Raw genomic sequence first — 23,603 nt, forward strand, 5'->3', positions numbered from 1 at the left:
AGATGGAACTGTATGCAAATTCTGAAAAAAAATTCAAAAGCCTTCTTAAAGTATCTCTGAAATATCTTTAGAGTATAGTGAGAAAAGGGCCTGTTGAAGAGCAACAAATCTTGAAAGTAAATTTGCTTCAGTATATTTGAAATTTAGAAGCACAGGTCTGTTCTTGTGAAGCATTCCAGTTGTAGCTGCTGGTGGGAGTTGGTGCTTCTGTCTGATTTACAGGATTTCACTGGAGATGGAGCAGAATTAAGAAGAAAAACAGAAGGGTCCATGAGCTATCGATTTAATTTAGTAGGATTTCTTTCCAAAACTGGTGGCATACTTAGGGGTTTGAACTTCTATTGCACAGAAAACTGTGGTTTAAGCCATTGGAGGTATATTAAAAGACTAGGTCGGTTGCATTATTTTTATTTACTCTTGTCTCTGTTGGCAATACCTATCCAGTGAAGGAACAGTAGTACTTCGTCAGCAGAAAATGAGAGGAGCCTGAACACTGATATTTGGCTCCTGCAATGTGACTGTGCGAGCCAGGTAACTGAAGTGGGCACTCTGCAAATTGAGCACATGGGTAGTAGTGCTGGCAGCCAAACTATCCCATCACTTAAGAATATTGAGCATGCTGGGAAGAGGAGGCTGGGCTTGGGGGGAATAGGAGACCCTATTGGGAATGTCCATCTGTTCTTCATGCTGATGAGGTTACATGCCTGTGATTTCTTGGCTGGAGAAACTTGACTTAATAAATAAATCTTAAAAAAGCTTCTGTGACTAATAGCAATTTGCGCCAGAAGAGGATGCTATCAATTTGGGAGTTTAAAAAAAAAAATAATAAAAAAAAAATGAGATGTCTTTGTTGTGGATCATTCAGCATCCAAGTGAAATTATTTTTTTTCCCCATTAAGGTATTTCAACACTTTGGTATCTTATTCAAACTAATAATTGCATGTTTTAAGTATGCTAGTACACATGTACTCACAGCTGCTGTTCCCATGTGGAAAAAGCAGTGCTATTAACCCAACCTCCCACTAGGGTTATAAACCTTGCTATTATGTGTTGGGGGAATGAATTGCAAGGAGCTCATTTGAAGGAGACACAGATTTATTTCTGCAAGTGAATTGTGCACTTGTTTTACTGTATCACCATGAGTCAGAAAGATGCAAAGTTGTCAGAGGTGGAAAGGTAGTCAGATTTCTACAACCCATTTAGTAAATTACAGTTCTGGTATATGATTTGTTAAGTTGGTTCAGTAAGGGAAAAATAGAGGACAAATTCCAGTATAAGATTGCTTACTATTAAGTAACAGTGATTATGAGTAATTAAGAGTAGTAAGAAGATGGATACTGATATTTTTGATGCCATTTTATTCGTTTTTATGAGGTTTTCAGAGTCATTGCACTTTTCTAGGCTCTGTCTTGCATGTTATTTTCTCCGCTTATGACTGTCAGTGTCATGAGGTCACGGGTACTTCCTTTGCACTGATAGTATGGAAGAAGAAATGTTTTCTGTGGTACTTAGATTATTTTGGTCCCTGACAGTCTGCCTGCCTAGTCCTCTATTAGGATCCATTAAGCAACATGCTTTCTTTTGTGACTTTTTTTGAATCTTCTAGCTTTTGTTTTGCAAAGACAACATAGCCTACCAAGTAATTTTTATTAGTCCAAACAGAAGTTATTACATTAAGATGTGAGTTAAGTCATTGAAGTGAAAAAGATATTGTTGAAATTCCTTTATACTTCTACGGAGGTAGCTAACTGTATAGTTAGGAAATATGAGGTTAGGAATAGGTCTTTTCATCTATAGCTCTTTTTTTTTTTTTTTCCTTTAATGTAGGAGTTTAGGTTAGTATATAATAGTTTGTGTTACGTTGTGTTTTGGCTTGATCCTGATAATAGAGAAATGTCAGTATCTGTTGCATCTGGTGAGTTAATAATTTTCTTTCCTGAGGAAATACACAAGAAGTACTCTTGAAGAATAAACTCTGCTGCAGCATACCATACAGTTATTGTACTTCTATGTAAGTGCAATGAAATGAACGCCTCCAGTAACATGTGGAGGCATTTAATTATCAGAACCATTTGTTATTATTATTTGATTTGCTGTTAAGGAAAGTAGCAAGGAAAAAAAGCCAAACCCCCCCCCCCCGGGAAACCAAAAGCTTTTTAGATGTGTTTTGTGGTTGATGTTTCATGCTTGTTAACTCCAGAGTTTGGTTTCAAAGCCCTTTTAATAGAAATGCTAATGGGATTCTTCTCCATCTTAAAGTGTACGATAAGAGATTTTTTTGTGGGAGAGCAACATAAGCTGTGCAGAGCAGCATACCATTCAGTAACACTGTCCAGATTTCTACAGGACTGGTGTTACTGGGATGGTATTTCACAAGACTGGGGGAACGACTCCTCCCTAGTCATTGCTTATAGACTTGTTTGGGGCTTGTCAGTTTGCTAGCAGTCCGCTTGCTTTAACTTGTGTGTGTGTTCTCTGCTAGCGAGAGTATGGGTAGGCAAAACCAAAACATCCCCAGCACCACCCACTCGAGTTTGGTGCCTCCCTCAGTGTGCACTTCTCACCTGTGGGTGAAAGCTCCCACCTGGAAACCTTTTCCTTCCTACCTGCAGTTGCAGTGATCTGCTGCAGGGAAACCAGGAGTCATTGGCCAAACAGGTTAGCATGGACACCTGCACTGGTTTGATTGCAGAGTTTGGAGCTTCAGGTGGGCTAATTTACCTTGTTTTTTGGGGAGATTTCCTATTCCTGCTGGCCAGCTGCTGTAAATCTCTAATATGGCTTTGATCCATTCATGGATTAGAGCATCTGAGCAGCACTGACAGGACAAAGGAGATGGGAGCAGGAGTAGCATGTTACCTCCTGTGAACTCTCCGTTTAGTTGTAAAGTCTCTTGGTCTGTCTTCAGTTTGTGACAGCTCATCTTGGTTAGTACTTAATCCTGTGTGGCTTATGCCACTGATGATGTTAAATCTTTACTTCATGAAAGTAAAGATTTACTGTATGGGTCTATCATTTCCTTTATTTCAAATCTATCAGGTGATGTTTCTTCCAGTATCTCAGGTCCTTCTGGTGGTTTTAGTCTTTAACAATTACCCACTGTAATTGTTACGAGTCTAAGTTAAAAAATAATGCTGTTCTAAAGCATTATTATAGCTGTGCTATGCAGTAGATCATATTTTGAGCTGTGGACTTCAGCTTTCTGAGCAAAAGTTAATTCTAGGCTTGGAGTAAGTAGATTTTTTTCACTTCCTTTTGCTGTTATCCTGACAAAGGTAAACTCTTGAGATGAACAGCTGAGGTAAAAGAAATGATCTAATGACACTTTTTGGTAGTAAGTTGTAAAAATAGGTAGTACTTGGGATGTTTTTGTTTATTCTTGTTCATGCCAAAGCGTTTTGCAAACAGGTTTTGTTTAGATGTAGTAATTTCTGGTTTGCATTTTTTACTTTCAACTGGAGATGCTGTAAATCCTTTTCTAGTAATGTGTCTATCTGATGCAGTCCCAAGCAGTATTAACATCAGGCATGCCCTTTGTAAACCTAATACAGCAGGAACTGCTTCCCCCGGAGGTGCAGAGAAGCAGAATTAGGTTTGAATGGGAAAATCAAATAAAGCTGAATTGAGAGGAAAAAGAATTTGCGTGGATTTCTGAAGTGAGGGCTGAGTGTATTGTAGTCTGTACACCTTCTCAATTTAGTGGCTGGTGTAAATGGGGCTCCCCGGTGTAGCATGGTACCTTACCCCTGCATGATATGGACACTGCCCTTCACAATCCTTAATAATTCATTTGAAGCGCAGCCAGCAGATAACTGCCTTACTTTATTTCAGAGTAGCCGCCTAATGTTTGACACCCATTTTGCATTGTGAGTACTATGCATTGATTAACTAACAACACTAAAGTCTTTCTGAAGAAGTATTTTTTTTTTTAACAAGAAGAAAGAAGATGTAGATAGTTGTGGAAAGGAATACTGCCTGCTGTAGGCCATCACATGTTTTTCAGCAGTTTCTGAGTCCACTGGCTATCCATTCTGGTCCTTGCTCAGCCCAGCAGCACAAGGCAGGATGACCTGGCTGCACCCCAGTCATGGCAGTGCCACCATGAACGTGTCACCTGTGGTGCTGCGGTGTAAGTCCAGCTGCAAGGTAAGTCCAGCTGCCTTCATGGTGAGGAGGCCTTGATGCTGACTCCTTCACAGGTGCTTGATTCATACCAAATCAGAGTCTGAGCTGATGCAGCTTTTCTTGATAGATAAAATATAAGAATTGCAGGACTTAGCAGAGTTTAAAGACTTGGAGAGAGTATTAAACTTCAATGCTGTTTTGCAGCCTCATATTCTATTTTTCACCTCTTTTTTTCCTGATGGTTTTCACTGAAAACAGCAACATACTTCTCTTTTTGGTTTGTTTTCTGTTGAAATAAATATCTGTCTAATAATGCAGCAGTAATGAGGGAGAATTTTTGTCTGTGATGCAAAATCTGTATGTGACTCACATACATGGCTAGCATTAGACTGATGATTACAGAGGACCCATTTTCTGTAAAAAATGTCTTGAACTAAGCATGAAACTTGATTCTGATTTCGAATATACACTGGCTTTGTTTACTCATTCCATTTAGAATGGCAGATTTTTTCTGGCTTACATAATTTTAAAACTAAAATACAGCCATAGATTATTAGATGACAGGTGTTGTCTCAAAATTCTATTCAGGATTTTTTTTTTTTCCCCCACATCTATACTTCATTTATTCTTGGCCTTTCAGTTAAGTGTGAACTTGTTCCAGCACTGAGACTGGGAATCAGTTCTGTGTGTCACAGGTTTTGATGCAGTCTCAGTCAGGACAAGCAGGGTCCTAGAAAACTGCTCCCTTCCTTCTCTCCTGATGTAGCTCTGCTGTCTGTCCTGACATATTGAAAATTATGTTGAAATGAAGCACAAGGGGAAGAGCAAAGCTAAAGTAGGAAATCACAGTTGTAAAGGATTTAATTAGAACAGATTTAACACTGTGCCTATACTTTATTTCGAAAGTTTATAAATATATTTGCATGATCATATTTTTTTCTTTAGTGCTGCTCTTTATGAGTTTCTTGCAAAGTCTTAATTTGTCACACTGAACCCCTCACTGTCTCCATTCCTAATCAGGCAACAAAAGACAGCTAAACTGTGATTAAATCAATATATTTTCCCTCTGTTTGTATTTAGGCACGCTTTTTGTCCTGTAATGATTACCCAACCACATAGCAGAAACAAACATTTTACTGGTATTATTTAATATATATTTTGCTCAGGACACCCATGGTCTTTGAAGAAAAATACAGCCTTTTTTGTTTCCTCCTGAATGCAGAAAATTACCACTCTTTTTTGTAGAATGATCACTTTCGTTGTAAAGGTAGTTTGAAGAACAGGTGAAGTGGCCTTGCAGCTTAGAAATTATTCATCTTACACCTTGTGTTTTCCTCTTCTCTTGACACTGCATTTCTCTGGTTTGAAGAATGTATCCATCAGCAATTGCAAAATACAAATTTTCGGTTTCTAGAAGTTTAGTGAATTAACGTATTTTAAAACCAACATACACTCTTAATATTAAATAGCTTTCTGTTTTTACAAATGCTAACATGACTTCATGCTGGTTAGCAGCTCAAAAGCTGCATCTGCCAATAATGGGTATTAGAGTACTGTAGATAAGAATTATAAAAACTAAAGTGAAGGTACAAGGAATAGAACTGGCCTTTTAAGTTACCAAATAAACTCTTTTACTGTTGCCATTTACAACAGAGAAATATCTCCTTATAGCCCAGCACCAAAGTAGCAAAAGAAGCAGGTGCTGATTCTTCTATTAAATTTTTAATTTGACAGAAAAGCCAGGTTTTGCAGCCTACCACTTGCTTGCATTGTTGCTAATTGAGTTTTAAATGTTGCACTCTGTTTCCTGCTGTAATGATGATTTATATCTTTCTAGTTAATGAGCTTAGATAATGAGAGCATCCATGTTCACGGGCCTTGAAAGCCACAGCAGTGCTGTAGTCCACTGAAAAATTACCTTAAATGATGATTCTTTTCCCTTTTACTTAAAAAGGAACTTCACAGAACACTGTTCTTGTAGGTGACAAATAAAAACCTTTGTTAAAGATGGAACCTTAATGTAGAAAAGCATTTTGGCTAGTCAGGTGTGAAATAATCCCACAAATCATGATTATGAATGATCTACAGAAAGATTAGTGTTGGTACAATTCTTAATGGCACTATCTAATGGCCTTTCCAAGGGTGTGACATTCTTTTGGCATTTTACAACACTATCTTCTGTGCCTGAAAGAAAAGTATAATTAAAGCAAAACAAGGTGATATTTACTAACTTTGAGTACCAAACCCACAAAGAAAACAAGCAGTGTTTATTGAGGTATTTTGTTCTCTTTTGCGAGCATTTCTGGAGGTGCTTTTTTCTGACACACTAGTATGTAAATGAGATCTACAAGACAGGTAGTACAGGGAATATTAAGAATATTTGCTCCAATGCAAATCACATCTGATCCTTATTGTTATCCATACTACTTCTGATAACTTGCTCCAGTTAAAATAGCATTAAATAGATTTGTTGTAGTTTTGTTATTGAATTTTTTGTTTGTTTTGTTGGTTTGGGATTTTTTAGTAGAGATATTAATACCTAGAGTAGAACTTTGTTGTAACAATTTTAAAAGGAAAAAAAGGAGAAGACTGCTTTCTGGACTTGAAAGATTTGTGCCTGGTGCAGAAGCCTTGCTAGGCTGCAGAAGTCTGATGTGGCTTTGTTCTTTCAGTTCCTTTACTGCTGCTGTTTGTTTCTAAAAGTAGATCAATGAGAAGGGCTCAAAGAAAGTCCTGAGTTCTTTTCCTGCTGAAACTTAGGACTGGAAATTGTTCCTTGCTCAGCTTGGAAGGAATAGCTCAGAGACTTCCAGATTTGGAGGATCTTCTAGACACTGCCCAGATCCTGGGATCCCTTGTAGCTTGGTCAGTCCTCGATGGAAGAGATGCCTGTTTTGCACTGTTGAAGGAAGTAATGGTGTCCATGGCAAGTTTCTAATCCTCAGTCGTCTAAGAGAAATTGTCAAAACATTTCTAGACTTTTAGGTCTTTTCTATGCGGTCCAGTTTCAGTGAGCCTTTAATCAAAGCTGGAAAAGTATTCAAAATAAATACCACTTTTTTCATGTTTTTAATTCTTAAAATAGTATTTTAGACTATTATAATTCTTAAACAAAGGACTAACGTATATATATCTGTTCTTTGGTGGAAAACCCCAAGTAGCTTTCCTAGCTGTATGTGCAGTCTTTTGAGGTAGGGGAGTTAGTTGTTGATTTGTAATTTTTTGTTGTTGTTGTTGTTTTAGAATTGTCTGTTGTCCAAGACAGCATGAAAAATGAGAAAAATGCATTGAAAACCTTTTCTGCTTGTCTTATCTCATAGCAACTTCATCGGCTCTACTTCCTGCGATGCATAGATATCTGTGCTTTGCTTGGTCACCAAAATGACACACACACAATTATCTTCTTTTGTGGGTGATGATCTTCTAAAACCTGATTGCCTTACTTGTGTGTTTTCTGAAGATAAGGTCTTGTCTGCACTGACTCATTTTTTTTTGTCACAATGATATGTCTTCCTTTTTTAATAAGATGCTTCTGTTGATTTTGCTGCTTGTTTTTTATTTTGGTCACATCATTTTCAGCTTTCTAGCACTCTATTTATAGTAGACAGACTGATGAAGGTCTTTATTGAATTTTCTTTACTAAGCTCAGTAGTAAATATTTAATTTGAAATATAGATACTCAATAATATTGTATGAAATTTTCAATGAATATATAGGTTATAAAATTTCTGGAGTACATGAAAACATTCGGATACAATAAGTACTGGTTTATGATCCAAGAGGTTTTTGGGTTTTTTTTTAGTTCAATTACTTAGCCAGATAAAAGAGGCTAAAGAGACACTGCCAAGCAATATCTACAGTTTCAGTGAAGCACAGGCAAGCTCTAATAAACATATGAATACATTAGAATTTTATTATTTTTGTGTGCCTGAAAGGTTTCTGCCTTTAGGTCACTTCAAATAACCGGGTTATTGCAGTCCAAAAGAGAAGCAAGAAGCCTGGATAGTCCATGAAGTGCAAATAGAAATGTTTTTTCTTAGTACACATTTTTCACTTGACAGTATCAAATCCACAAAAGAATTGTTTTCCTAAAATTGTTGGACTGTTAAGAGCCAAATTTGACTGGTCAGTTGTACTAACCATTACAAGGGAGGTGCAGCAGCAGCAATTGGTACTTCATAAGGGAATGTGTAACAAGGGCAAAGGATTTTATTTCATTAAATCAAGACAGCATGTTCTTGGGAATAAAGCCTCTTGCCTGTTTGAAAACAAGGAGTAGAATAGCTAGAAATATGCATAAAAATAATATAAATGCCATCAATGTAGAATAGATCAGGTTCACTATTCCTCTCCTGTAAAATGACAGTTAGTTAGGCTACTCATTATAGAAAACAAAGGTAATTAGACATCAATAAAGAAATTAATGAACAGGAAATTGGAGTGGACCCACTCCTTGTAGCAAAGGAGTATTGAATTTGAGTTATGAGTTCTTTCAAGGCCCTGGAGTCCAAATTTCTGTCTGACAGTATGTGGATGATAGTAAGCAACAGTGTAAAATTTAAGCATCTATAAGTATCAATGGACCTATACAGCCTTATAAATGCAGGGTAGATGTTTTTGCTTAAAAACACAATGGCATCTTCTGTGTTGGCTGTTTTCCTAACCAATTGCAGTAATTTTGTTGCAAGAAAATGAGTAACACTGGGTTTACTGCATTTGCCTTGACTGTGTGTGAAAGTTGAATCTCTTCATTTGGCATTTGGGGTTTGAGGAGTGTGGGTTTTTTTTTTGTTTTGTTTTGGCGGTTTTTTTTTGTTTTGTTTTTATTTTTTTTTGTTGTTTTTTTTTTTTTTTTTTTTTTTTGTTTGTTTTTTTTTTTTGTAATAGCAACTTTTGTTTTTGTGAATTTTCAGCTTCCCATGATGTTTCACCATTCTGGTTGATATTTTATGCTCTAGTGAAGGACTCTGGTCAGAGAGACTCCTGGAGTTGCCTTGATAAGAGTCTGTGGTTTTGAGCACTTTCCTGGGTTTTTGCTTGACTCTGCTTTGTTGAACAGAAGCACATACTGCAGAGGTCAGCTTGTCACCAGCCCTCATGGGATGGAACCTTACAGCCTGTAAGAGGTGGTGAAAAGTGGCATTTCTCTCTGAAATTTAGTGGTTATAAGGAATCAGAAATGGATTGGTAACATACTAGATGAAGAATATAAAAGCAAAAGAGATACTGTGAGCATTTCCAACTGATGGTTTTTGTCAAATCATTTTTCACCAGTCCTTGTTTCTTACAGTTGGGACCTGAATTTAAAGCTGCAGGAACTGCATGCTAAAGAGAGATGAGGAAGAGAAATGCAATTTTTTTTAATATCATGAAAAGGATTTTTTTTTTTTCAGGACAAAAGTAAACTAATCTATGGCTGGTTTGGGAGTTAGTATTGTAGTATATTATAGCTGGAAAGAACATTTTCTGTTACAATTTAAACTGATAATGTATTGGATCTTAGCCAAAAGCAGACAATGTTCTTTCTGAAAAGTGAGTCATTCTAGGGAGCAAGAGAGTTAAAGAGGAAAGTTCTTCTGAAATAAGGGTTTAACTTCTTCAGTCTCTGTGTGAGCATAGTGTTGTGTTAAAAAAAAAAATCACCAATACCCAGCTTGCATGGAATGGGAACACGGAACAGCTCACTCTTACTGCCCCATTCAAGCATTATTTTGGCATCTTCTCTGATGGGATTGTTATACATAATTGTATTATCTGTTTGACTGGGGTTGATTCAAACAGCAGAGTCCTTTATCCTGCAAGTGAAAGTGTAAGGTGTGGAGATCCTTGGTTGGAGATACTGAATTCATGTACACTTAATTCACTTATCAAATGTCAATGAAATCTTTTGACTGATAGGCAGCATATTAAATACTTATCTCCCCTTGAAATGTCTGGTCAGTAATAATTAAAAATAGATTTACTAACTCTACATTAGGAGCCTCAAAGGATGTAATATTTGAGGTTACTGGTAGACTACAGACCAGAAGAGAGCCCTAAATGCCAATTCAGTGTAGCAGAATTTTTCTCAGATTTTTTTCACTTGATACTCTCTTTACAAGTTGGTGGCCTTTTCTTCTCACCTCTGCTTTTGAACAGCAATACTCTCTTACCTCCCAGAAAAACTTACTGCATGTGATGTGGTTAGTGGCTGTTTGCTAAAATGATACTTCTTTCCTGTCACTCCCCTCTTCTGATTTTTTGGGCTTTTTCCCCTCTCTAGCCAGACATTAGGAAAACAATTCTTAATATGGTGTGAGGGATTGGTTAGCTTGCTTGAGGAGCACAGAGCAAGACCTAGCCCAGATCTGCCTGCCTGTCACCCCTTAGTGCTACCCTTAGTCCTTTTTAACTTGCTTGCACTCTGATTAATAAAAAGGTTATACAAAAAAGCATAATTAAGGCTATTCAGTTCATCAACATGACTTCTTTGTGTTTATTTTCATAATGATCATTAAGTGATAGCATTTTGTTTCTAGAACTAGGTATTAAAGGTGCCTTTAAACCCAAACAATTCTATGATTCATGTTGATTTAGGATCAGCATATGAATTTAACCATCTACTGAAGATAATGTTTAGATTTATGTTTTCGTCAAGGGAAAATCAGTGTGGTCAACTCCTCTTTGCACTGGGTCTCCTAACTAATTATCCTGTGAGCTTTTAGTAGGACAAAAAATTATTTTGGTGAGCTTTCTCTTGAAAGCACTTTCCTCAGGGCTTAGGCATTTTTCATCAGAATTAGATTTGCATAAGGCTTTGGTTATGTAATTTAGATTCTATAATTTCAAAAAGTCATTTTCTGTATCTTAAACTAGAATCGGGGAAACTTGCACATTGCTTGCTTTCCTTTATGTTATACCCACATATTATCACATGAAAACCCATAGTATAGAAAGGCTGGATTACGGGATGGGTGCAAAAACTCAGATTAAAAGCTCAGTAGGTCTTTGCTGCTGGTTCTTTTCATTCATGGGTCTGAATATAGCCCAAATGCTGCACTTCACTGAATTTCTTTAAGCTAATTGTGCTGGGTCTTCCAACTCAGGAGGCATATGAGTATCCATGTTGATACTGATGGTTACTAATTAAGAGCACAGGAATTTGAGAAATACTATTTTTATTTTCCTTTTGTTTCTGGGAAGTACAGAGTGCTACAGATACAAAGGTAACAAACAAATGCAATTTTTTTGTGGTGAGCAAATATTTGTTTTCCACTGATAAGACAAATAGTTGCACTCAAGGAAGGAGGATGCTCTTTGTAATAGTGTTGCTTCTGATTCTTCATAAAACACTTAGTGGGGGTGGGATGAAACATCAAGTTGGGCTGTGATGGCACAGAATAAAGAAACTGTGACAGCAGATGTTATCCCCAGGTAAAAATGGAGAATCTGTATTACCAGCCAACATGAAGGTTTTGTGTGTGGCTTTTTAGATACTAGGCATTCATATACCGAAGCTTGACATGCTAATACTGCTACCTGTAATATCTTGTACATTGTTGGGTGCTTGGAAGGTGATTGGATTGCAGTCTGTAATACTCTAAAATTCTGTAGTAAGAAGAGCAAACTATTCTATCCATCATGCCCCTGTAAATAACTGAGGCTTTCTTTGGGCTTTATGTAACTCTCACTGGATCCATGTAATACTAATGCCTGTGTTTCAGCTTTACTGGGGTTGAGATTAGTGCTGCTGAGAGAAATACCGATTGTAGAGAAACCTGTTCCTAAGAGTTGAATTAAATCATCAGCAAAAAAAATTATCCTGTTATTTGACATTCTCCTCTTTAGAAGTCCTTCATTCATTTTGCCTTGTTTCACCTTCCCTAAATTTCATGTGGAACATTGTGTTTAAAGCCAGGCTGTGCTGCTTCTTCTGCATGATTTTCCTTCCTCCTTGAGAGGGCTGTCTGCTTCTGGTGCATTGAATTGGGTGCAGCAATATAAGGATGCATTGCTCCCTCTCAGGCTATCCCTGCTGACTGAACCAGTGACCTTATAAACTGTTAAAATTCCTTGGGCCTTTGTTTTTCCCGTCTGTAAAACTGAGGATAAGAGAATTTTCCTATTGCTAAAAATAACCTTGATCTCAGGATATGAGCTGGAAATCCTGACCCAAACAACAGTGAAACACTTTCCTCACAAGTAATCCTTCTAATGGGGTTATTTGTGGAATATGCATTGCTCCCTGATTTTAAGGATGCATTTACAGGAGATAATGACAGTATACTTGCTTTTACATTTGCTAAGGAGGATCCTCAGGAGCAGTGCTGACCTTGAAAGGATGGCGGGGAAGTTTCTTTGGTGGATATAGGAATGCATGCTGATTTAGTCCTGTCAAGTTTTGTTTCTCTCTCTGTGACTTAATTCAGCATCTTGTATATGTGATGAAAACCTATGTTGATCTTGGAAAAAAAGATCTGTAAAATAGTCACTAGATTACCATCCCCTTTCTACTGCCACTCCATTAAATGGCTTTGATCTGGAATTGAAAATTTTCATTTGGTACCTCATTGCAAACAAATTATACCAACTTATTCTCCTGAAAAATTCAGCTGGGGTAGGGACATGGAGAAAATGGATTTTTCTCTGGCAGTGTAGGTTTTACAGCACTTGGTAGAGCCTGTTTCCTGAGACTTGTTTCTGGTATTTCCTGTATACACAAAGGCACTCCTCTGCCTGTTAAGTACCTGGTTTTTATTTTGTTTTGAGACACTGCAAATAATATTGTGACATGAGAATTAATATGTAGAGCTATTTTTAAAATCTTTGCGCTGAAGATATTTTTCTAGGCTTAACATTTTGAAGGGCTTCTGCTGAATGGGTTAGGGTTTGGGGGTTTTTTGCTTCCTCCATCAGAGAATATTAATGACTGTTGTCCTGAAGGTCTTTTCTGATGTGATGTTTTCCCTTCTCTACTCTTTTTCACTCTGCCTCTTCAAATCAAGTGTCATTAATTTGTTCTAGCCTTCAGGGGATGGTGGGAGAAAACTAACTCCTATTAGAAGGAGTGAGCGTGGGTGATCTTTACAGACACTGGAGTTGCAAGTGTTGGCAGAGCAGAATGCAGTATAGTGTCCTCATGGTTTGCACAGAAAACAGATTTTCCCAAGATGCTCCTTGCCTTTTTTTTTTTCTCTGTGCAAAGAAGGAAAGTTTTCAGCCAAATAACATTGGCAGTGTGGCCTTGATGCTTCATTTGTGGCTTCCTTTGCTGTACCTGTATGGTCAGTGGTTTCTGGATTTATCTTTGGTTAACCAGGCCTCTTTATGAAAATATGTAATTGAAGTGTTTTGTTAATGCCAGTTCACTCTGGTAGTATAAACTCATCAATTTGCATGCAGTGATTGAAGGGAAAAGATAGATGAAAGCCTATTATAATCACATTAGATAACCAAATATGAATATGAATGAGATCATGCTTCTTTTGGAAATAGAGCTGTGTTGTTCAATAGACTTAGTATAACAAACATTTATATTAAAGCCCATTATGTTGAGTCTTGTTCTTGTTTTCTTTGGAAGAGTTACTTAGTGAGCTGTCTGCGTGACTCTGACCTTAATTTCAGTAAGTAATGAAATCTGCAAGTTCTTTAAACAGCTCACAAACAGGAACAGAACTGCATGGCAATGAAACAATGTATGTAACTTGACCACAAACTTTGTGTCTTGAGCTGCCCTTTCGTGACCAGATGCAAATAAAAATTTCTGGAGTTTCTTATTTTATTTTGTACTTCTTCCTTGTTGTTCTGCAGAAAATAAGGAAGAAAATTGCTCTTTCTTTAGTGATTTAAAAAAAAATTGAATGAAACTTTGGCATTCTGAACATTTCATATTGCAATGGCAATATATAATATTCCTCAGATACACATTTGCACACAAACCTCATTCAAGCTATAAGGTTGTGTAATCGAAGACGTGTGACCCTTATATGTGACTTTTTATTAAATTTTGAGGAAAATCAGAGCCTTATGGTTAATAGTTGAACCCTTCAAAAACAATGCAGTAGTTGTTCTCAAAGCACATGAGAATTTCATTCATATAGCACTTGTAGTTGTTTTCCCTCACGTTTACGAGTTTTCTGAGGAAGCCCAGTCTTTGATAACTGAGCTACAGAAGTTGGTATAGTTGATTTTGCTTTGCCTTTGTGTGCCCACTGTAAGTACTCCTTCCCACTTGGCTTCTTCACTTAGCCTTTTGTAACTTTTCATTCCTACCAACTACTTGCCTGGAGAAATGTTTAGGGCATACTTCTCATTGGACACGCAGCCTCTTTACCATGTTATTGTAGATCTGTTTAAATGACCAGCCTCCAGTCTGCTCAGACACATGCAGGTTTACATGGAGCCATAGTTTCTTTGTCAGTAAGGCTTTGTAAGTACCAGGTGTCTTTGCAAAGCAATAAGCTCTTGGAAGCATGTGCTCACTAATGGAATGGTAAGCAGCTAAATGCTTCCAAAACATTGTACAAAGCAACCTCCTTTGGGATTTGCAGTCTGCATTCTACAGTGTAACTCAATAGGGTGTTTTCCTCCCTTAGGTTTTTTAGTTTTGTGTGCTGCTTTGCTCAAGCATAGTTTCTTGGAACTCAGTGCAAAAACATACCTAGCTCAGTGAATGTAAAGAACAAGTGGTGGATAATATTCCCTACACAGTGGTTTAAAAGCTATCTTTGCTTGATGTTAATTGCCATATATGTACGAGTTTGCAAATATTACTTCTGGAGCTGGTGATATTGTTACATATGTGCTCCTAATACCTGATGGCATTTAAAGATGAGAATATAAGCTTGTGATACATGGAGTGAAAATTCATTGAAATAGTAACTGTATTTTACTATCAGCCTATAATGTTACACCAATTAATTATGTACCTGATAAATGAGAAAGTAAGTGCAGCATATCCAAACTGTTGCAGATAAAAACTTTTTGAATTGATAGTGTTTAATGTAGTGTGAATATAAATTTTGTTCTTAATGTTGATTTGGAGTGGGAAACCATACAGAATAATCTTTGGACTGAGTTTGTACATACTGAAGAGCATTCAGTTATCTGAAGGAAGGTATATGAAGAGCATTCACAGACTCGTTTATTTGTGCCAATAGACATTGCACTCTAAATCACTGTTATACTACTTTGTCATCTATAAATAAACTGGCAAATGCATTGCTCAGCTTCAAATTTCCTTCACTGCTAGTACCACTTGAAATCAGTGGTTCCTGTTTCAATGCTGCTTGTTCCTCTGACGTAAATCAAAGAAAAATCCTCACAGTGAAGCCATCAGAAACATAATTTAATTTGTATTAGGATGGCAAAAACATTTCTCCTTTGTCTCCCTATGTCCAATTTCTATTTTTATAATAAAATGGTATTTTTTAGGCAGTTAAATTGGAAAAAATATACTGCTATAGGTAAAGGTTGTGTAGTGGATCAAAATACCCATCATAACAAGTGGAAAAAGCTGCTCAGAAACATTTCTCAGGATTTGCAAGGGCAGTCTTGTGAACTTGAATCTTATGAAGGGGCTCATGTCTTCCCTTAAAACTTCCTCAACAGAGATAAATTTCTGAGGAGTCAACAAACAACCAGTGTTTATGAAACTTTCTGATTGTACTAGCAGTTAATTTGTTGAAGATCAGGACATTAGTTTCAAATAACTTAAACATTTCTTTACATTTGAAACATTTCTGGTGTGTTGTGCAGTTCTGGAGCTTGCTGCCCTGAGAGTTTAGGTACGATGTTGACAGGCTGACATAGACAAATTCTTAAGCAATAAATTTGATGCCTGAACTGATCTCTGGAAATAGTAAGTGAGTAGAAAATGTTTTGTTGTTCTCCAGCTGGCAATTTTAGAATACAAAGGAAGTTAAAGAGCACTGAGTAAATTAAGGAGCACTGTCTTCTTAGGGGAGAAAAAATTGCTGTCATATTACTTTGTTATTATAAATTAATGAGTGTACAGAGGCCGTGACTTGATGGCATTTCCGTGAAATTGGTAATATTGGAAAGTATGTGAATTCCTTCTGGATTTTTTTTTTAACGTGAACACAGCTGCTTTTAATCTTAATCCTGCACACATAGAAACCGTGCTTTACTTTCCCTGTGTTCATAGTTTAAATCCATAAGTATGTTGATCCTGGAGATCTTCATTAAAAATTGAATTTCCTGCTTTACTGTGCTGGGGATATTTTTGTTATTGGTTGATGAAGGAATGTTCATACCTCTTTGCATGTGTTGTTTAATAGTAAGATCTCTAGTACCAAAAGGGGGCCTGCGCAGGCATAACAGAACAGGATGTGTCTGGCAAAATTAACAGATTCAGTGCTAATGCTTGTAAGGGAGTAAACCTGAATATATAATAATTAGTGTGCTTTTAATTTTTTTTTTCCTGTAACAAGAAGGATGAAGGTAGTGGTCTTATGAGTGTGGAGTGGATATGGAACCTCTTCTGTGGGCTCTTGGTAGGACAGTGCTGCAAGTTCTTTCTTAGTGATATGATGCTGCAACATGACATGGAGACTATAGCAGAATTATTGGCTGGTGGATTTATTTGCCTTTATGAATGGAAATATAATGCTGGATCTCTTTTGCCCCCACCTAATGAAAGATAAAGCATTGATTCAACTGCCTGGGAAATCTGGATCTGAGGTTCATAGGACTTTAGAATTGGAAAAGAAAGGTGGCAGAACCATAGTTTTAGTAGTTGCAGTTCTTTTCAAACAATAAACAGAATATAGTAGCATATGCATGCAAAATTGCTCCTTTAATTAATTTGTAAATCAGGCTATTCATCAGAATATAAGTATATGGGTTCTGTATAACAAGGACATTTCAAGTCTATACATGCAAACCTGGAAAGTATGAAGTTTCTAAGCTATTCCTCTCCAGGCAAAATACTAATTGGATTAACTGTATGTAACATTGTCATTTTCTAGTAGGAGTTCTGAGATTCGGCCATAATAAATTAAACCTCAGTACTAACCCTGATTTTGAGCATCTTTCTCCCTCTGCTTTTACCTGCTGATTTTAAGCTTCTCTTTTGGAACTACTTCAATTGACAAGGTTAGTTTTGAGTGCTGGGCTTTTCAGCTTTCCATCTTTGATGGGGGGTTTTGTTTTGTTTTTCCTGGATATATTTCAGCATCTATTGCTAAGTATAAAAGGAATAGGCTGCTCTGTGCAAAGTGCCTAGAATACCTAGCAAGTATCTATTTTTGAAACCAATTCAGACTTTTGCAACTTGTGGGATTGCAGAGCTTTGCATTGTTATTTCTGTCCTGTTCAATGATTTTCACACTGCTTTTCTGACTTGTGACAAATTCAGGGACATGCAGGTCCTTGCAGAAAGCATTCTAAACTTTCTAGTCTCTCTGCAATGGGCCCAGTGTATTTACATGTTCACACATGTCTGCATATCAAAAGAAAATAAAAGGTCTAGTTTCTTTGTGCTTTAAGTGAAAGTAAAAAAGTTAAATCCATTTAAAAATCTGTAAGTCTTGTTCAACTTCAGGTTTTTGCAGTTGGAGCAAATGGGGGCGGGCGATAATTGGTAGAGCTGTACAGTTATGTAACTAAAAGCTTTTATGCTGCAAGTTAGGAGAGCAGATTGCCTGGCCATCAAATTGTGACACGTGTTTTTAATCTTCCCACAGTGTCCATGCAGAGGAGTACAGTCAAGAAATGTGTATTGGTTTGGTACATTAATGTGTTCAAATAAAGATATTACCAAAAAATTTCCTCTGGGCTAGGAACATTTTTTTTAAGAGAAACAGTGGTGGTGTCATATCACTTGGGGATTTATATACTACTTATATTGCATAATTAATGGCAGATATTATTCTTAGGTTGGAATTGTAATTGTTGATGGCTTTTAGTATGAAAGTTGTCATCTAAAACTCGCAGTGGGGAATCAACTAGTAAAAAGATTATACAGTGCATCACAGTGGTGATAAGATAAAATATGCCATTTTATGGGGAAAATATCATGTTACTGTCACAGAAGAATGGTCAGCTAGCCAGGAATCATGAATTGTCACCAATTTCAAATAGATATTCATGAAAGCAGTGACTGAGATATCAGTGGGTGTTTCTGTACCCAGAGGGGGTGGGTGGTTGGGATGGGTTTCTTTCTGGAGTTTGTATTTAATTTTTCTTGATTGAAAGATACTATATGGATCTTAGTGTATACATTCACGGAAAAGTGACACAAGTATAAAAACTATAATGTGAACTTGACTGAGATGAACGACAATAGCATATGAACACTTTACACTGGGAGTTTGTTGGGTTTGGTGTTGCAGCTGTTGTATATAGTCCTTTTGTATCTATATGGAGTTGTGACTTCAGCTTCTCCATGGCATGCTGACAAATGTGAGGTTTGCTTTTCTGCAGTGGAACAAAGCCATTACCTGAAAGAGAGCATCTGAATTTTTCTTAAGTGGGCAGCCGCTGCACGATAAGGCCTATCTTGGACTCTTGGTTTTTTTCAGTTTTTTCAAAATCACCCTTGGAGTGTGAAAATCAGATTTTTTTTTTTTGATTGGGCCACTGAAGGGCCAGTTTAAACTGACCTCAGTACGAATCAGGGCTATTCATATCACCTTGGTTAAGGATCATTGACATAATCTCTGGTTTTGACCCTAAATGGGATGTGTGTGGGGGATGTTCTCTTTTGAGTAGAAGAAACAAAGCAGGTTTTGACATTGCACTCTTGGGCATCCATGAGGTTCTCCAAAAGCATTGCCTGCCTTCCTGCAGATGCTTGAAATCACCCACTAAGGAGTTTAAAGTTTCACAAGAGATCAGAGCCAAACTTTTGCCCTGAAGGCACAGACAGAGGCATCCCCGCCTAGGTGTCACTTGTGCTTGGTCTGTCATGTTTATTTGGGCTGCTCTTTCTAGGGAACCAGCCTCTTAGATTGACTTCATTGCAATGAAAGTGAAAAAATCATAATTACAGGAGATTAAACAAAGGGGTAGAGGCTGAAGTGTGAAACACAATGTCCTCTTGTGTAAGGTATGGTTTGGGAAAGCAAACAGGATGTTTTTCTGTTCTGACAGCAGAAGTCAGAAACGTGTCAGTTTAACCAGGCATACACAGGACAGGTGTGCTTTGCATTTTATGGAAAGCCCATTGCTGTTCCTTTAGGTTTAAGACTAGGAAGAATGGAGGAGTAATTTTTAAAAAAGAGTAACCTTTCTTAAACATACTCTTTTTTTCTTTGATTTGTCTCTACTGCTGTTGACAGTATTGTGTGCTCTCGTGGCAGTACCAGGAATGGACAGATACATATGAAAATAATTATAGACTAGATTTACTGATGGCTCTCCTTTAGTTAGTTACTTGGTAACCTTTTGCACACACATATATGGATGTACATCAGCTTCTGCTGAGCAGCTGCTAGTGCTCAGCCGCTCTTTAACTGGTGAATGATGCACAAAATTGTCATAACACATCTTGCAACACAGGGACTTTGGATTGTGTGTACCTAAGATGATTTTTGCATGGTGAATCTAAATATTGCTCCTCTTCTGTTCTAGTTTGTGGAGACATCCATGGTCAGTTCTTTGACTTGATGAAACTGTTTGAAGTGGGAGGTTCTCCTGCCAACACGCGGTACCTCTTCCTGGGGGACTACGTGGACAGAGGGTACTTCAGCATTGAAGTAAGTTTCTAATTTCTGGGTTTGGGTGCAAAACTGCTTGCAGCATATTTTGTATATTTACCATCATATCTTAACTAGCTCAGGAATACTGAGGCTCTTCACAAATACCATGTTAATATTGCCGGTGTTTTTATAAAGGTTGCTTGGAATGCAGCAAAATCCCACTATATCTGTGCCAGAAAGCTGACACAGAATGGTGCTAACTAGTGGCCATCTAAATATTGCACAAAAGGCAGCATGCTCTGCAGCTTGCACAAGTTAAATAGCCTGAGTAGATGTGATCAATTACAAAAGAGACATAACAGAAAAACCTAACCCGTGACCTGTAGTTTAGATTGATTTTTAGGTTTATTTGATCTGAGTTTCCTGGATGTGAAATTTTAGGAGAATGAAGAATTAGATGTGAGGTAAATGGGACAAAAAGCCAGCACAGAGCATGCTGTGCTGGAGAGAATGAGTAAATTCTGCTTAGATATGGCATGCAGGAGTGCATGATCTCTGGCTTTTGATGCAGCACCTGAATCCACAGAGAAGTGATGCACACGTGCCCTGTTGGGTGGTGTTGAGACCTGTTGTAGTCTCCAGGTGTGACCATAGAATATGCAGGTCAAATGGCCTCTTTAGCTGGCTTCTAAAAGAAACAGTGTCCTATCCAACCTGGCAGCTTTGACTAGAAGCAAGTCAAATACCCAGCCCAAATCCTGTGTTCCAGTGCTTGTAAAACAAGCTAGAAGTTTTCTTCTAGCCTTTGTTATTGCTTGATTTTACAAACTGGCAAGATGAAGTGCACAACTATTGAATAAAACCTGATGTGGATTTGTTTGTCTAGGTTATAGCTGATCTAGTCATTGAACAGTCAATCAGAAACCCTTGCTGAACTCTTGATCTACAGCTTGACTGTTTCTGTGAGAAGTTCTAGCCTTCAGGCCATGGTGGGAGAAAAGGAGAAAACTAACTTCTATTAGAAGGAGTGAGCTATTAGAAGTCTCCTTCCTATTAGAAGGAGGGAGACTTGAACTCCCTCTGAGTCAGGGCAGAATGCATTACCTGCTGGAAGCAATACAGATCCTGTGATACATGTCTGTGTGTCTGACTAGATGGGATGGTGTCACATGGGAACACATCCACTGCTCTTTCTTTCTACATCCCACATCAAAAGCACACTGTTGCCATATTGGTATGGCCAAGCAGCTGAGTTGTTTATGTGTGTGGAAAACAGACCAGTGTATTATCTTGCCAGTGTTATGTTTAAAGTAAGAAGTTTCTGAAAAATTAGATTCAATAAAACTACTTTTGCTTTATTACTTCATTTTAAAACTTCATTTTAAGTGAGCTGTGAATTAAATCACTGCTGTGGATTACCATGCTGGGTTGCTTGGGGAGGGTTGGGAAGGAGGAGCAGGAAGAGCTTCACAGACTTAAACCATTGTGCAGCTCTGTCATGAGCTACAATTTTTAAGTTGTGATAACCTCATTCATATCTCCTGCAGTTTTTGATTGGGACAAGATGTGTCTGGAAGAGGAAAGTTTTTTCTTCACTTCTATATACATAGGCTTTTAATAAAAGAAACAAAACAGCTTTCAAGTGCTTCTCTGACAGTTTACTAAAATCTCTTCCAGGGCTATTACCAATTAAAGAAATAGCAAGCCATATGAAACAAAGAAAACAGGCTATGTATAGGCGATAATCTCCTTCAAATCTCTCATTTAGCAACCTGTGCATACATACTTAGTAATTTGTATTCTGAATTCTGTTTTTCCATTCAAGAGAATTGCTTCCTCACTGGAAGCAGTATTAGCTTCTGCCAGTGCCAAGGAAATATCTCAGCTGTCATTTATATTATTTCTTTTGTACATTAGGTTCTCAAATCACTACTATTTTTTTGGTCACATAACTGATTTTCCCCACCTGTCACTTTGATTAAAGAATATTTTCAAAAAGAAAGGCAAGTTTTTGTTTCATAAGTGTATTTGGATGTAGAGCTGTGCATTCAGGCATGAACTCAGCACAATAAGTAGTGACAGGGAAAGGAAAATTGTGAAGAATGCAACTTGGCATTTAGAGAGGGAAGATGTTTCTGGTGGAGAAGGGGACCTAAGTACATAGATCAGGCACCAACTTTTGTCAGTACTTTGTGCTGGGGAAGTCACGCTGGTAAACAGCCCTAGCCTGAGTTCATATTTCTACCACACCAATCACATACTGATCTTTCTTCCATCCATGTACTGGCTCCCCTTTCTGCTATGGAGACAGGAGACTATTGCAGTTTTGGGGTCTTTCCAAAAGAATTATGTGGCTGGTCCAAGGTACTAATCATGAGTAATACAAGCTTTAAAAACATTCCCTTTGATTGCTGTGTGATCTCTAGTGTAAAAGTGACACCATTGAGCTTAGACCAAGCTGAGTTCTGATAGTGGGCGAGATAATCCTTCTCTGTGGGCTGCAAAGCATTTGGGATTCTTCTGGATGAAAGGTACTACATAATGCAAGCTATTATCATTAAGAACAGAGAAAGAAATTGCACAAGGTAGGTGGAAGGCATTTGATAATTCATAGGGAAAAAGAAAAGTATTTGTATAAGGCACTCAGCAGAAATGTTGGTCCTTGCTCTATGAAACTTTTGATCCAAGGGCTTGATTCTTCATGTGCATGCTCCATTTTTACTGATGGTAGCTTCACTGCTTGAAGAGGGGCGTGTGTTTTGTGTTTTTTATATTAGCTCTAAGCGATGAGTCAAAGGATGAGAGACTGACAGAGAAGTTACAACAGGTAAAATTAAAAAATGTCAAGTTGTAGGTAGAATAAGACAAGGTTTCTTAGCACAGACGGAATCTTTATTCCATATCTGCATTCTCTTTTCAGTTTGACCTTTTAGCAGAGCCTGGGCATTTCTTCACTTAAAATAACAAATTTCTGCAATTTAATACAGTGCATTTGTTTTATTGGCTATATAACTGATTCCCCTCTTGTGCTTGTGCAGTGTTTGAGGGGATTGACTCCAGAGTAGAAGAAACCCCTTAGTTTTCACTTTGAAATAAGTTTTATGGTCATGGAGAGTAGAAACCCAAATGATCAAAACAGAGGGCTATTTTTAAATGTAAAGAATAGTTAGAGCCTAAGTGGTTCTGCAGGAATAGGTTGTAAGGGAGAATGACTAATCTCTCTACCTGAGTCTGAAAACTCTTTTTTAAAAAGCAGACAAATGCTGTGCAGTGTACAGGGAGGAGTGTACATATAGACTGTTTTTCATCACAGTCTTAGGAAAATTACAGAGTAAAAACCAACTATAGTGCATTAATAATAATAATAATAATAATAATAATAGTAATAATAATATGTAAGCCAAGTGTTGGAATTACTTTCTTGCTTAATTCCATATAACAGTATACCATCTTATATGTCCCTTGACCATTATAAGGTATGTAGTGATCAGTTTTGGCAGAGGAAAGAGTGAAAATATGGAGAATTGAACCAGTTTTCAAAATTAACAAAAGTGGAGTTGTGTTTTAAGGTTCAGAACATGCATACATTTCCCTTCCTGAATGCACAGACTGACTTTGCAGAAGGTGAAACTGGTGTTGGGGTATTTCCAGCAAGAACAAAGTGAGGTGTTTGGAGTGAGTCTGGAATTTGACCACTAGACCTTACATGAATTAAAAAAAAGCATGTGGTGCTTGAGATGCTTCTGAACTTGATGAACTGTTGGAAATTAAATGATCTCTCCCAAAAAAAGAGTTACACTTAAACAAATGTGTGTTAGTAAACAGTGGGTGAAGTTA

General features: G+C 37.4%; 1 protein-coding gene across 2 annotated transcripts in view; it reads left to right on the forward strand.

Annotated features, from left to right (window-relative positions):
- PPP3CA (protein phosphatase 3 catalytic subunit alpha) overlaps positions 1–23,603 on the forward strand; it is a 170,172-nt gene that overhangs the window by 100,511 nt on the left and 46,058 nt on the right. For both annotated transcript variants that reach the window (XM_021531440.3, XM_021531441.3), the window contains exon 3: positions 19,699–19,823. In XM_021531440.3, coding sequence (XP_021387115.1) covers positions 19,699–19,823 — 125 coding nt within the window. The remainder of the gene's footprint in view (positions 1–19,698; positions 19,824–23,603) is intronic.

The sequence above is a fragment of the Lonchura striata genome, chromosome 4, assembly GCF_046129695.1.
Source record: "Lonchura striata isolate bLonStr1 chromosome 4, bLonStr1.mat, whole genome shotgun sequence".
Lineage (NCBI taxonomy): Eukaryota > Metazoa > Chordata > Aves > Passeriformes > Estrildidae > Lonchura > Lonchura striata.